Below are 16,321 nucleotides of genomic sequence, written 5' to 3'. Positions count from 1 at the left end.
CAGCAGACCTGCCACTCTGCTGATAGCCACAAGGAGGAAGGAGAAACATCCACACCAGACGCAAAAAGAGACCCTTCCCTTAGGCCTCACAGCATACCTCCAGCACCCTACAAAGCCTAGCACTGCCCCAGCTGGTAAAGGAAAAACGTTTGCCAAGGTCCACCTCCAGAATCTCAAGGTAGGGCAACAGAGTGGATTTGTAGCTGACAGGCAGTACAGTGATAGCCGGCACAGAGAAAATCCTAGTCCTCTGTTCCAGCACTCAAAGCATAGAAAACCAGACACACATGCACGGACACACACACACACACGCCCCATAGGAGTTAGTTTGGCCAAGATGAAAGCAATTGCAGTGCCTCCCAGTCCAGGCCTGGCCACAGAGTGGAGACAGTCTGAACCAACGCTTCCTGCTTCAAAAAAAAATGCCTATGTGGTACTTCCTGCTCTTATTCCTCTGGTCCTCCAGCCTCTGGTCTGTCCCCCAGTATTTTCCCAGTAAAGTCTTTTGCTGCTCAAATTAGACAGTGACATCTTCCATTGCTTGCTCTCAAGGACCATGATAGATACAGAGGAGCAGCCATAAGGAGATGAAGCTGGAACATGGGCAGGGGCTCTCCTGAAACCCACTGTGCCCTCAGAAGTTCAGAGCTTTCTATTTTAGGAGCAAGGAGGCAAGGAGCTCTTAATAAGAATGGGTTCTTGCAATAAAGATAATTCACACCGGGCACGTTGGCTCACGCCTGTAATCCCAGCACTTTGGGGAACCAAGGAGGGTGGATCATGAGGTCAGGAGTTCAAGATCAGCCTGGCCAATATGGTGAAATCCTGTCTCTACTAAAAATATAAAAAATTAGCCAGGCGTGATGGTGGGCACCTCTAATCCCACCTGCTTGGGAGGCTGAGGCAGGAGAATCCCTTGAACCTAGGAGGTGGAGGTTGCAGTGAGCCAAGATTGTGCCACTGCATTCCAGTCCTGGCGACAGAGCAAGACTCCATCTCAAAAAAAAAAAAAAATGAGGTATTTCAATATTCCCAGAAGGAATTGAAAATGAAGGCCCTTCTTCAGGAAAGATGGGCAAAAAAAAAAAAAAGAAAAAAAGAAAATGAAGGCCTTGACCCTGGGCAATGGTATTAGGAAAACTGGAGAAATTAAAGAGCTGTCTGGGATAGAAAATGCCCAGCACTTAGTAATGGGATGATGTGGGGAAGGCAGCATGGCTCGGACCACAAAGTCACACGACACTTACTGAGCACCTTCTGCAGACTCTGTTCTAGGTGCTGCATATGAACAAAACAAAGTTCCTTTCCCAAGGAGTTTGTGATCTGGGTTGATGAGGAAGACAAAAAACAAGCAAAATACATCATGTGTCAGGTAAAAAACAACTAACACAGGTGAGAGGAACAGCAAGTGCTGGGGACTCGGACTCGCTGTTCTGTATAGCAGGGTTTTGCCACCTCTGCTCTACTGACATTCAGAGCCAGATGATTCCTTGTGATCGGGACTGTCTGGTGCATTGTAGGATGTTCAGCAGCATCCATGGTCTCTACGCACTGGAAGCCAGTAATACCCCACCCCTAACACACACACACACACACCAGTCACAACCAAAATGTCTTCAGACACTGCCACATATCTGGGGCTGGGGGTGGGAGCAGGGAGATTGCCACTGCTGTAGGTCATGCTTGGATTTTTTGGATTTGTTTTCTTATGGCCCAGCACATCTATCTTGGCAACTCCTCCCTGTATATGAGAAGATAGATCCTGAAATGTTAGGGTATTCTGAATTTACTAATGGGAAACAGGACCATCTGCACTGTGATTCATTCTGTAAGATATCAGGCCTTAGACTCTTCCTTAAAAAAAAAAAAGTCAATATCAAGAAAATAAGCAAATGAAAACTCTTAAGAGTAGTGGTCTAAGCGAAAAGGAACCAAAGAGACATGACAACCAAGTAAAATGTTGAACCCAGGATAAAGAAAAGCAATGAAACATTTTCGGGGAACAATTAGGGAAGCTGAAATATGAACTTCATATTAGATATTACTGAATTTCTTTTTTAGGTGTGATAATGATTTGGGGTTATGTAGGAGAATGTCCTTATTCTTTGGAAACAGATGCTGAATTATTAGGGGTACAATCTAAAGGTAAAGTGTCACAATGACCACAAGGTCCTTTCAAATAGTTTCGCAAAAGAACATATACGGGTGTTTGTATAAACTAATAATTAAAACCCATTTGACTTCCTTTAGCATGTGTAAAAAAGCCCAATTTTGTAAGAAAAGTTATTTTAGATTATACATAGAAAAAAATCTGGAGGGTATAAGCCAGACATTCCACTGTGGTTGGCTGTTATAAGTTGTCTTACTTATAAGGTAACAGCACAAGAAAATTTAAACCAGGTGTTGTTAAGCCAGGGGAAAAAATACAAAGGTTTTTACTGCTCCTACAATAATACTAATTTTTAATACAACTTTGTATGTCAGTACTATGCTGACAACACTCATGAAATTGTCAGTTTCACAAAGAAAAAGTTAAATTGTCTTTTAACTAATGAAGTATTAATATGCTTCAAAAATGTCTTTTCACAATAATTTTCTTGCCAAAGGAATTTATACAGTACAAGTAAAACTGGCAAAATCTGAGTAAGATTGATAGAATATATTAATGTCAATATCCTGGTTGTGATATTGTGCTATAGTTTTGCAAGAGGTTACCATTGGGGGAAGCTGGGCAAAGAGTACATGGGATCTATCTGTATTATTTCTTACAACTGCATGTGAGTCTGATACAAGTTATCTCAATTAAAGAAATTTTCCTCAAGGAATCTGCACACATACCAGACACACGAGGACAAGATAGGAAGCAAAAATCTTTATTTTTAAAAAATTCACATTTATTAAAAACAGCAATTTCTAGCCAAATAATATAAAGCATTTTAAATTACTTGAAAGTATATACACTCTTTGTATAAGTAAACACTTGAAACTGTACAGATTTAAACAAACAATCATTTAACAAACAAGTTGGGTCACTATTACCTACTTAGCACTTCGTAAGGTGTTTGAGTGCTTCAGAAATAAAAGATCAAAACACAAGAATCAATGTCATTAAATATTTTTATAAGAACATACTCTGTTCTGTACATCAAATTAAATCAGTCACAGTACTTACTGTACAATAATCGTGCCCTCATTTCTTTGGAAAGGCTATTAAAAATTAAATGTACATATAATACACAAAACTGGATATTTTACAGTTTATTTCATTAAACATGTGTTTAAAAACAGTTAAGTAAATACAATCTTCCTAATTCATTCATTTCATGGCAAAGAATGAATATGGGCCTTCTTACTTTCTACCTTCTCAAAATAGAGAGTAAAAAGCTCTATCAAGCAACATCCATCACCAATCTAAACTAAGTGAAAAGGAAGTGAGCTGTTAAATGACAACAATCAGGATAGGTAACCCATCCGCACTCCGCAGAAGTGCTGCCTCCGTCATGTCTAATGAGCTACAGGTACCCACTGCATCAAAAGGTCCCCTGGTCCCATTAGTGTCCACCTCTAGACTAGTGTTTGAATAACTCAGAATTCCGCGCCCCCGCTTTTTTTTTGAGATGGAGTCTCGCTCTGTCACCCAGGCTGGAGTGGTGCAGTGGCGCGATCTCAGCTCACTGCAACCCCTGCCTCCCAAGTTCAAGTGATTCTCCTGCCTCAGACTCCCAAGCAGCTGGGACTATAGTCACATGCCACCACGCCTGGCTAATTTTTTGTATTTTTTTTTTTAGTAAAGATGGGGTTTCACCACGTTAGCCAGGATGGTCTTAATCGCCTGACCTCGTGATCAGCCCACCTTGGCCTCCCAAAGTGCTGGGATTACAGGCATGAGCCACCGCACCCGATCCAGAATTCTTTTTGAACTAAGAAGCTGGGTACCTTGTCATCGGAGGCAAAACCAATCCAATCAGGAAACTGGAATTTGTTGGAAAATTCATAGAGATGCATAATTTATTATTCCTGATATGGTGTGGTAGTTTTCAGATGTGGATAGTGTTAGGTTTGCTGGTAAAACATATTCTGCTGTAGCCAGGCTGGAGATCCACACAGCTGGCCCACAGTACAGCACAGCCAGCTGAATGAATAGACAGGACATCAAAGTGTTTGCTTTTCAAAGAACTGCTAAAACCAAAGGCAGTGTACAGAAGGCTGGTGACCTGAACCTTCACTCATGAGGAACACTATTCATCAAGTTTCCTTCTCTCCTTTATGCACCAAATTTAAGACCCCTTACTTGGTACTTTGCACTCACAAACTCACACTATCATACCATGAAGATATGCATTAAAGACACCGCACATATCGATGATGAGAAGGCTGCAGCTCCCTGCTTTAGAACCTTTTGCACCTAAGCAATTCAAGGGGCACTGATGCTGGAGCTTCACACAAAGTCCATATCTTTAAACTACCTCACATCAAAAAGAGAAAAGGATGACACCCTGAATTCCCAGGAAGGCAGAATGTGTTCTCAGAAGCAACCAATCTACTCCAAACTAAACTTCAAAATGATAGAAGAAATATTACATTAAATAAGAGTGTAGAAACAACATTTCTGGAAATAAAAAAATAGTCACTGTGGAATGCTCAGTGGTTAAAAGTGTTACAGTGTTTCACGTCTTAGCAAACCTTACTCTTACAGGCCTTCTAATTTGCTGCATTTCTGTAAAGTTCTTTGCACTACTTATTGTAACCTATTTTTATTGCACATCTTTTACAAGAACCATTTCACTGCGTGTCTGCCCTAGCTCTCTCTTCACATTTCTTGTGACCATTTAAATGAGGGAGTTATCACCAATCACAGATTAATCTTTGGCATTTTGATGTTTTAGAGAAGAAAACACCGATCTTGTAACACTTCACTTCTATTTCATTCTGCAGTCAGCACTGGGCAGCATGCTCGTGTGGTTCTCGGGGACATTCCCACATACGATTCCTCGGTGTCCTGCAGACTGCCAGACTTCTCAGCCTGCTCCTCCCAGACAGATCATTTAGGTGCACACCCCGGCTGGCCTGCTTATTTAGAAACTGACAGCAGGAGGCTCAGCTGAAAAACAAAGTTAAGAGCTATGTTAGTTCTCCTATGGAATACCGTCCTCAAGAAAAGTCGAGGAGGGAGGGGTATAAGGGTTGAAAAATCTACGCATCGTGCAATACAGCCAGGTAACAAACCTGCACTGTATTCCCTGAATGTAAAATAAAAGTTGAAAAATAAAATAAAATAAAGCAATTAGAATGAAAAAAAAAAGTTGTTAGAGCCTCCAAAACAAAATAAGAGAAAAAGACCAAGACTTTTATGAGACTAGTAAACACGGCTGTAAAACTGGCCCACAATCCTGGTCTATTTCTGAGGCAGCCACTGGGCACTGCCATTGGAAGGCCCTGACAGGGCTCACACTTCATCACCAAATCTAGGCTGTCAAATCACTTAAAATCCAATGAGGATGATGGCAAAAACTATATACAAATACTGACAGTGACAGAAACATATCTCCATAATCCACTGTGCCTTGTTCTATGCAGTGTGTTGTGGGAAGAGTTGTGGGTAAGCTGTCCTTAAAGTGACTTTTTAAAATGTACAAGAACAGACAATGACAAGTGAATTTCAACACACATGCCAATTCTGACCAACTGCAGGAGCAACCTGACCACTCTGTAACAGAGGACTGGGATGCCAGAGCCAGGACACAGCAGTGACAGGAGGGAAATGGCTGCCTGCACTCCAGGTGTCTGACACCCAAGCCTTAGAACCTTGCGGGTAAATGGACCTGGCTGTGAGCCATTCTATCAGTACAGTTGCTTTGCTGCAGATCACCACCCGTTCTCATTTATAAATGAGTGCCGTCAGAAGAGGGATACAGAATCACCTCTGTGCTTTTTCTTCCAGAAACACAAAGCCTGAATCTAATCATGATGAAAGAGACAACACCAAATGGAGACAGTCTACAAAATAACTGGCCTGTGAAGGTCAAGAAAGGCCGTCAAACTGCTCCAGGTCAAAAGAAGCTAAAGAGATGTGACAACTGACAGCAATGCATGACCTGGGGCCAGACCTGGACTGGGGAAACATGAGAATATCGGGAAGAACAGTACAGGGACTCTGATGAAATGTGCATATGAACTGCGAATTAGACACTAGTATCAATGTTAAGTTTCCTGTTTTGATAACTGAACAGGAGTAGTGAGAGAATTTCCTTGTTCTCAGGAAATATGCTCTGAAGTATTTAGGAGTAAAGGAATACAATGTCTCCCAACTCCCTCTCCAGTGATTTAAAAGAGGGGCTGGCTTGAGGGACAGGGAAGGGAAAAAGTGAGAAAAATGAAGCAAATGGGGCAAAACAAAAATGGAGTAAAGGATATATGGGCGCTCCTCACACTGCTCTTGCACGTTTTCTGTAAGTCTGAAATTATAACAAACTAAGCTTACAAAAGTAATGTCTTCTGCCATAAATTGGACCTTATGATCCAACTACTCCACATCTACATTCATGCAAGTGACTATTACTGGAGAAAAAACGTCAGACAACTAGGCTGAATGATCTCTCTTGGATTCATAACCACTACACTCCCCGAGCCTCCCTCCTCACTCTCAGTGAGGACCTTGCTTCTTACTTCGGTCAGAAACATGAAGCACTCAGATGAGCACGTCCACGAGCTCCTGTCACAGCCACACCCCCCATCCATGCCCACACACCCGGCCTCCTCCTGTTACCATGACAAAGGCCCCACCCTTCCTGTTCCTGAGATTCCACCCCACATTTTCTATTCAAGATACTCCCCTCCTTGTAGGTCTTGGAGGAACATAAAAACACACGTTTTCTCCTATCTTTAAAAAAAAATAATGGAAGGATAACCCAATAACTAATAAAAAGAGTTATCTCTAGGGAAGGAAAGGGAATGCTGGAGGGGATTGGAAAAGGAACAAGACTTCTCCAAATGTACCTTGTTCTGTATTTCTGACTTGGAAACCATGTAAGTATTTTACATCATTAAGAAACAAAATTAAATCAAAATAGAAAAAAAAAAAATCTCTAAATATTGAAAAGAAACCCAACTATGTATCAAGTTAGTGGTACAATCACATAGAAAGTAATTACTTCAAATAAATTATTAAGAAATATTTTAGGCCGGGCGCGGTGGCTCACGCCTGTAATCCCAGCACTTTGGGAGGCCGAGGCGGGTGGATCACGAGGTCAAGAGATCGAGACCATCCTGGTCAACATGGTGAAACCCCGTCTCTACTAAAAATACAAAAAATTAGCTGGGCACGGTGGCGCGTGCCTGTAATCCCACCTACTCAGGAGGCTGAGGCAGGAGAATTGCCTGAACCCAGGAGGCGGAGGTCGCAGTGAGCCGAGATCACGCCATTGCACTCCAGCCTGGGTAACAAGAGCGAAACTCCGTCTCAAAAAAAAAAAAGAAAGAAATATTTTGACTGCACAAATATCCTAGAACAATACAAATATCTTTTTAAAACGTGACCCATCTATCCACATAAAGGAATATATATACAGCCATAAAAACGAAGCTCTGATACACACAACATGGATGAGCCTTGGAAAAACGCTAGGTAAATGAAAGAAGCAGCTATTACAAGGCCACATACTGTATGACTCTAGCTAATGAAATATCCAGAATAGGTAAATCCACAGAGACAAGAAGTAGACTCATAGAAGAGAGGGAAATGGAGCTCTGCTAATGGGTAAGGGGGTTCTTTGGGAAGTAATGAAAATGTTCTAGAATTAGATAGTGGTGATGTCTGCACAACTTTGTGAATATATTAAACACCACTGAACTCTGCAATTTAAAAAGATTAGTTGTATGGTATATGAACTACATCTCAATTTTAAAATGACCCCATTTCTCCCTCCAGCTACCACCCCATCTTTCTCCTCCCCACTACAATAACACTCCTCAAAAGATTCTGGCCAGGTGCAGTGGCTCATGCCTGTAATCCCAGCACTTTGGGAAGCTGAGGCCGGCAGATCACTTGAGGCCAGGAGTTTAAGACCTGCCTGGCTAACATGGTGAAACCCCCTGTCTACCAAAAACTACAAAATTTCAATGGGCATGGTGGCAGGTGCCTGTAGTCCCAACTATTGAGGAGGCTGAGGCACGAGAACTGCATGAATCCGAGAGGCAGAGGTTGCAGTGAGCCGAGATTGCACCACTGGACTCCAGCCTAGGCAGCAAAGTGAGGCTCCGTTTCAAAGCAAAAACAAAAATAAAAAAACGCAAGATTTATCTACACTCGTCATTGTCTAGTCCTGTCCCCCTAGCTCCTCCACATCCCCAAATTCTTTAGTCCTACTGATCCTCTTGCCAGCCTGATCAGTCTCCCCAAATTCTCCAGTCCTTAGCACATACTACATTTCTAAACTATCCCAAACTTAAGGCCAGAAATAAAATATCCTCCACAGCACCAGGCTACTCCTAATACATACTGAGTACTCAATATCTTCCCTTTTTTTAATATGGAAGTTATTAAAAGTCTACAAATAGGTGCGGTGTATACTGCTCGGGTGATGGGTGCATCAAGATCTCACAGGTCACCACTAACAAACTTATTTGTGTAACCAAACACTACCTGTACCCCAATAACCTATGGTTAAAAATTTTTTATGCATATTTCAAACAATTTTTCAACAAGCAAAATGTCACTGAGACTTTTACAAACAGGTCATTCTCTTAAACACAGCAATATTCGTATCAAAAAATTTTTATTCATATTTCAAACAAAATTATTCAACAAGCTAAATGTCACTATTTGAGACTTTTACAAACAGGTCATTCTCTTAAAATATCAGAAAGGATTAAACAGCAACTGAAAATTCTAAAATCATCCCCCAAAAGTTTGAGAGAACAATTTGAAGTCTGAATTCTTACTCATCAGAATAAAAGAAGGTACTATTTTTAAAATTAAAACTAAAAATATGTTTGCTCAAAGACATTATCTACTCAAGTGAAATAACCAAGAGAGCAAAAAAGTAATAAGGATCTTCAGTCTACCAATTACCTGTTCCATGGATGGACAGGCAATGATCTGGATGTCTTCAGGGCTGAACTCTTCTTTTAACAGGGCATGGAACTTCTGGAAGACTTGCTGAATATTATTCTTAGAAAGGAGGAGAGGAGATCATATCAAGTGAGTTGACTTAAACATGAAGCACCACGAATGTTAAATACTAATGCTATTTGCCAAAGCAAGTGGAGGCAATGCATCTTTCATATCACCAAAGACATATAATTTGTTATTAGTATTTCAATGCTGGCACAACCTGACGAAGACTTATCAGTAACGCTTCCCAGGAATACTAAACTCTAGCTCAAAGTTTAGTCCCCCCAGAGAACAATTTTAAGAGTCTTCTGCAACAATTTCTTAAACAAAAGACAATAAAGTTCCTAGACACATAAAACATACTTTAAAACTCAACCAATGCCTTGGGTAAGGACAAGAGCTCAACACAGAGCTGCAAGTTATGAGCCCTAAATTTGCTCTGACATTTAATCCCTTGGTTGCTGCTGCAAGCCATTTATTTCTACTACTCACCAGTAAAATGGGGCATAATTCCTGAAGTGCTGCTCTCTTGAGAGTTGGGCCACATGCAATGTAAGGGTCTGATTTTTTTTATCTACTAATTTCTACTTTCAATAGTAACATTAAAAATTTAAGATAAAGTGACGGTGAGAAAAAAAGATAATCAGATAGAGGCAGGCTTTGTAAGTCTTTCATGAATCATAGTGATTATTCCACTTCACTAGAACAGTATACCAACATTTTCAAATGTCTATAGGAAAAGGAAAATGGTAAATGAGGCAAAGAATACTTGAAGTCACCCACCAACATTCAAATGAGTTACCCGATACTCACCCTCACTGGTTTAAACAAGATGAACTCAGTATCTTTATTGGACAAGTACAAGGACATACTTCTCAACGTCGCAGGCAGCTTTGTTTTTATTGTCTTATACGCAGTTGCTGCAAGGTCATTGACCTTTGCTGGAAAGAAATTAACCTCATTAGTGTTAAAAAGAAAAAGAAAAGAAATATTTCCATTTCAATTCACAGGGGAATAAAGGGAGAAAAAAATAGCAGAAAAACCGATTCTTTATTTCCCCAAAGAATTTCTTTCATTTTTATAGCTTATTTACCAAGTTTAATCATAAGCCCTATAAACATTCATTAAATATCTACTACACAAAATTCTAATCCCAAGGGCTAAGGCAGGAAAATAACTCCCCTAGCACGCTTCAGGACACTCATAAAAGCTGTAATATGTACCTTTGGAATTTGGAGGTAAGAGATTAAGGTTTAAAAAAAAAGTCATTCTCAGAGAGACACTAGTAAGAATTACTTCATAATGAATGAGTTTGTTCATTTGCAGAAATGGCTCACAGTAAGAGATGCTTAGATCATTCAGAAAATATCCACATATATTTAAGGGGAATTAAATATCTATTTGTTATATTCTTATACTGTATTATCAGAAAGGGAAGAGAATCCCAAAAAGTTACAACAAAAATAAGTATGAAACCCAAGTGTAGTGTCTGAAGGAGTTACATAGAAAAGGAGAGCAGTAATCTGTATGAAGTATTTAAAAGAAGTTACCAGAAAACTACAAAGAAGAAAGATGATTAACAATGATAAAGATGCTCAACCTCACTCATAATTAAATAAATGTAAATTAAAGCAGTGAGATATTTACAAATGATTGGCAAAAATTACTAAGATTGTGATATTCATGTTTGACCAGGGTATGGAGAAACACACATCTTTGTGTACTGCTGATGGAAGTATAAGATGGTTCAACCTCTTTGGAAAAATATTAGGCAGTATCTAGCAAAACTGAAAATGCGGATACTCTTTCCTTTAGCATTTCCACTGCTAGAAATTTACTCTATGGATATACTCAAAAAATAACAAGATATGAGTATACAAAGTTGTTAAAGTATAAGGAAAAACAAAAACTGCAAATAATTTAACTTTTCATTACAAGAATTACAAAAGAAATCATGCTATAGTGATGTATTCAATACATCCAATAAATAGAATGGATCAAGTTGGATATGCTATACAGAAAGGCCTCTAAAATATACAAGAAGTGAAAAAGCAAGGGGTATAGTACAATCTCATTTGGGTAATATTTTTTAAGTCCACATATGCTAGTATACACATAAACAATTTTGGGAAAGAAACTTTAATAGTAGTTACCTTTGAGAGAAGGATTGGTTTAGAGGTAAAAGTATAATTACTTTTCATTTTATAGCTTTTCATAGTTCAAACAGTATACCATGTAAAAATATTTTTTTTAATTGAGGAAAGTTGTAGTAAAGCAGGGTAAGAAAGTACCAATGATCTTGTTACCGGAAAGGGGTCCTGATCCAGACCCCAAGAGAGGGTTCTTGGATCTCATGCAAGAAAGAATTCAGGGCAAGTCTACAGTATAAATCAAAAGCAACTTTGTTAAGAAAGTAAAGTGGTGAAGGCTGGGCGCGGTGGCTCACGCCTGTAATCCCAGCACTTTGGGAGGCCTAGGCGTGCAGATCACAAGGTCAGGAGATCGAGACCACCCTGGCTAACAAGGTGAGACCCCATCTCTACTGAAAATTTTTAAAAAAAATTAGCCAGGCATGGTGGCACATGACTGTAGTCCCAGCTACTTGGGAGGCTGAGACAGGAAAATCACTTGAACCCAGGAGGCAGAGGTTGCAGCGAGCAGAGATCAGGCCATTGTACTCCAGCCTGGGCAACAGAGTGAGACTCCGTCTCAAAAAAAATGTAAAGTGGTGAAAGAATAGCTACTCCGTAGACAGAGACAGAATAGGGTGTTCCCAAAAGTAAAAAGAGGAGCGTGTCCACCCTAGGTACAATGCTTGTTTATACCTAAGATAACAGAAAACATCATGGGGCTATGTACTCTGCTACTTTGTGATAAAGGGTTAATTTTTCTTAATTACTATATTTTGCAAGAATCGATATTATTATCTTTAAAGCAAAATTGGGAATGCTTTTGTCCTCAAGATATCGGGACATCAGGACATTCCTCGGCCTGGGTCTGTTTAGTGTGTTATTAGTCTGTTTCCTTAAATGTGAACATCTAGAGGCTAGGAGTACCTAACCTGAGAACGCAGCCCTGCATGTCCCACCCCCATTTTTCCTAGCCCTCTCTCAAGATGGAGTTGCTCTGCTTTAAATGCCTCTGACACTCTCAAAAAAAGAATAAATAATTCAGGAACTGCTTATTTTTCATTAATAGATGAAAGCTCCTTCTAGACCCTTACTCCCATGTGCTCTGGTTCTATCATTACTAACATGCCTCAGGGATCACTAAATAAATCAGTCTTCAGAGCCCTTGATAAGCAGAAAGTGGGTACGCAGGCTGGTGACTAAAGTGTTCTCTACTTCCTAAAAAACGTTTGTCAGAGTAAATTAACAAATAGGCATCCTAATTTATAATTCACTCTCTTGTGAGTTTACCATGAAATGATCCCTGAGAACCTGACCAAGTCTGAATGAACCAGTAACCCTCAGGTTTTAGGGCAGAGGGACCCAAGACAGTTCCTCGATTGTTCTCAATGCTCCCACCCCAACGGGCCATAAACCTCTCTTTGGCATTCAAGTGTGGGCTTCAAGTACTACAGATTCATAAAAACCAACTCCATACCTCCAGTGTGCCTAAATGTGATAGGGGATACAACTACAGGATAAACCTGTCACTGCTATATTCACTAAGATCTCCTCATTAAGAAAGGAAGGAAATGGCTTAAATGGCAAAGCAGCAAGTCCTACTTCAATCTGTCCTTCTGTCTTCTCCTGTCAGTTTCCTTTTAGCTATTCCTGCTTTACTATGACAATTCTAAACTCTAGTAATGCTTAAGAGCACAATACATCTAACACCTTGAATCCTATTAGGTTTCCACTTGAGAAAATGACAGCCCCTATTTTGAGAGAAAGGATCTTTCCAAAGGGGAAAGAGCAATACATTAATTATGCATCAAGACACTGGGCTTAGCTGTACTGGTTTCTACGTATCTTAACAAATATTTATTGTATCCAAGAGTTTCATTTACATAAATGTTCAAAATAAAAATCAGCTCCTATTTCTAACTAAGCCCTATAAAAGTAATTGGAACCTTGAGTCAAAGGCTCCAATAAATCCCCAAATAATAAGAATTCCTTCAAGAGGTAAGCTGAGTTGTGAATTGAAAAGTCTGCCTCTTGACTGTGAGGAATCAAAAGAGGTGGTTAATACTATGCCAGACTATAATTAGAATTTCCAGTATTGGCAATAAAAGAACTTGATTTTCTGTCTTCTGGCAGAATGTACTCTGTACTAAGTGTACTCTTGTAGTAAGATGTCAAAGATTTCTATTTCACACACAATACAAACGTTTAAAATAATAAAGACAGTTAGAACATTCCTTATCTGCATCATGGTAAACAAAAGACCTAAAGCACATTACAAAGTTTATTTGCAATAAAACAAATCAACTCAAACCTATATTGATATCATCAAAGTTCACATGAGGAACCTTTGAAATAAAATCCTATCTTCCTGTCAAAGACAACTGACATTCTCTACATTTACAAATCTTCCTAAGTGATACTTAGCAACACTTTTAACTTCTCAGTTCAACTTCAAGTTAACCTAAGGCATTAATAATTAAACATTTTGAGGTCGAGTGCAGTGGCTCAACCCTGTAATCCCAGCACTTTGGGAGGTTGAGGCAGGCAGATCACCTGAGGTCAGGAGTTCGAGACCAGCCTGGCCAACCCTGTTTCTACTAAAAATACAAAAGTTAGCCCAGTATAGTGGCAGGCCCCTGCAATCCCAGCTACTTGGGAGGCTGAGACAGACTTGCTTGAACCCGGGAGGCAGAGGTTGCAGTGAGCCAAGATCATGCCACTGCACTCCAGCCTGGGTGACAGAGCGAGACTCCATCTCAAAAAAAAAAAAAAATTAAAAATTTTGGAGGCTTTGAACAGCTTCAATCCTTTTTCCCCAAGAAAATGAATACCTAACAGATATAATGCTCTTTCAATATGGAAAACCAATCATATTAAAAAGTTGATTCCAGATTAGGTGCCTGTGCACTGCCAGTTTTTCATGATGCAAAGCCAGAATCATTTTTAGGATCTCTCTCACTGAGCGGAAAGCTGCCCTCCAACTTGGACACAGCTTACCCATAATTAAAACACTCGGTCTTCCACCACTTTGCCCATTTTCATTTCAAAGGCTTTCTATCACAATATTGGCCAGGGAATGGCCAGGAATATCAATTTAACAACATGATTTATTCTGGTTTAATGGCAACTTAAAATGCCGCAAGATGTATCAAAAATAACTCACAAAGTTAGTCATGATTTTAAACGTCTACCACTAAAGACCAAAAAAAAAAAAAAACCAAAACCCTCCAGCACAAAAAAATTTACATTTAAGTAAAGTAAGACTAGGAACATCTCAAATACATCTGCCAATCAGAAAATAGTATTGCCTGCCAACTCCCAACTGACACCTCAATTTTTACCTTTTTTTTTCAAATACTCTAAAATGTCAACAGAGGATATAAACTTGGACAAAATGTGGAACAAAATAGTGGCCCAACATTTCTTCATATACTTGAAAGTAGGTACACTCTCCAAAATTTCTTCCTATCACCACAGTATTTTCATCAAAGCTTGAACACAATGGATAGTGGGTGTACAGAAATCAACAGACCCAATGGGTTTCCATCTTAGCCGTATTTTATTTTTAACTGGGTGATTTTTCAAAAAAACTTCTTCCTTCTCTGGAATATTTGTTGAAATGCAAGTAGTGCTAGCCAATTAAGACCTGTCAGCTTCAAACTGAATCTTGCATTAACTCAGATGGCAGCACCCCAGAGTGAATGGAAACCAACTCCAAGCTGTCACAGTAAGGACTCTATAAATGCAGATTAATAACATCCTAAAAAAGAAACCCAGCATGGTCAAATCAGAATACCTGGCTGTGCCCAAGGCTGCTGTGAGAGAGTATACTTGGGGCCTCCCTGACTGGCCATTGTTTTTAATGCTGAAACCTAATAGAGGAGACAAAAAGAAAAGTTTCATTTCATCAATGACAAATTACACTGGTACTGCTCTCAAGAGATACAAACACCATTTAAACCTATTAAAACACAATGATAATCAAATGTGCAGCCCTAACAAAAATGCATCATATCTCATCATCCTTTACAGGTAATCAAAATTTTAGTAAAACATCTTTTATGATTTCAAGGCATATGGTTATCTTGCTAAAAATCATACAAAAGTCCTGAGGCATTCTACCTGAAATATTTCCCACTAGGAAGACAAAAATGAAGCCCTAGAGAAATGTCAACATAAAACAGTCCTCTCTTAAGGGAACTGTTACATCAATATGAAATTATTTTTATATGCAATTAGAAAAATGTCATCCTAGCTGGACAAAATCTCCTTTATAACTGGAGATTCATTTTTCTTATTATACCACAGGCAAAGAGAATGTCATTAAAACAAACAAATAAGATTTTCAAATATAATCAAAAGGCACATATGATCAATCAGTGCTAAAGATAGACCTGAATGCCCATCTTCTAGTCATCTCTTTTCATTCCTTAGCAGCCATATCAAGAAGTGGATCCAAAAGAGGGCACTTAGCTGCTTGAACAAGACTGTTTCTAAGACAGTAAGCTACGGTGGAGCTACAGGGTAGCTGGGGAGGATGAGAGAGAGAAACTGCATAAGATATGTTTTAAAATGGACAGTCATGTGCCAAACGTGCAGTCCATGGCCTTGGCCTCACAGGAAAGTCTCATTAGAAAAACCTGAGCACCAGCTCTAGGTTTCTCATACAAAAGGCCATACAAACATTTAGGCAGAGGATGGGCAGACACAAGGTATAATGTTGACTTAGATCTCTTCAGCCTCCCCTCTATTTCTACTTTATTTCTAGTTTCTGCTTCTCCTCCTGGACCACTCTAGGCCTTCGCTCATACTGCCTACCTGTATAAAGTCACCTCTTTCCTCCTCTCATTCCATCTCTCTCAATACCTTTATTTTTTGAGATGCACTTTAAAAATGAATTATATATATTATAGATACCAGACAATGCTAAAAGAAAAATACATTCACACTTTAGTGTGTGCTATCCAAAATATTTTCCATTGCAAAAATATAAATATATTAATATGTCTACATTTATGATGCCAGGAACAGTGTTCTTTCTGTGAACGTTTTTCCCCACTTAAATCTACAATCTGGTCAT

The 16,321-nt window shown here is 39.4% G+C and overlaps 1 protein-coding gene across 2 annotated transcripts in view; it reads right to left on the bottom strand.

The window, feature by feature from the left end:
- Positions 1 to 2,857: 2,857 nt before the first annotated feature.
- Positions 2,858 to 16,321, bottom strand: part of COG3 (component of oligomeric golgi complex 3) — a 64,616-nt gene continuing 51,152 nt past the window's right edge. Inside the window, exons 20-23 of one of the 2 annotated variants that reach the window (XM_012465180.2) lie at positions 15,038 to 15,113; positions 9,926 to 10,053; positions 9,071 to 9,169; positions 2,858 to 5,101 (exon numbers count right to left, since the gene is read on the bottom strand). In XM_012465180.2, coding sequence (XP_012320603.2) covers positions 5,072 to 5,101; positions 9,071 to 9,169; positions 9,926 to 10,053; positions 15,038 to 15,113 — 333 coding nt within the window. In that variant the 3' untranslated portion in view covers positions 2,858 to 5,071. Of the gene's footprint in view, positions 5,102 to 9,070; positions 9,170 to 9,925; positions 10,054 to 15,037; positions 15,114 to 16,321 lie in introns of those variants that run through there. The other variant, XM_064373550.1, reaches the window with a different exon arrangement.

Source organism: Aotus nancymaae, unplaced genomic scaffold, assembly GCF_030222135.1.
Source record: "Aotus nancymaae isolate 86718 unplaced genomic scaffold, 86718_ANA_hifiasm-v0.15.2.pri h1tg000009l, whole genome shotgun sequence".
Lineage (NCBI taxonomy): Eukaryota > Metazoa > Chordata > Mammalia > Primates > Aotidae > Aotus > Aotus nancymaae.
Note: the sequence above shows the minus strand (reverse complement) of the source record. Positions and strands in the feature narration are given on the sequence as shown.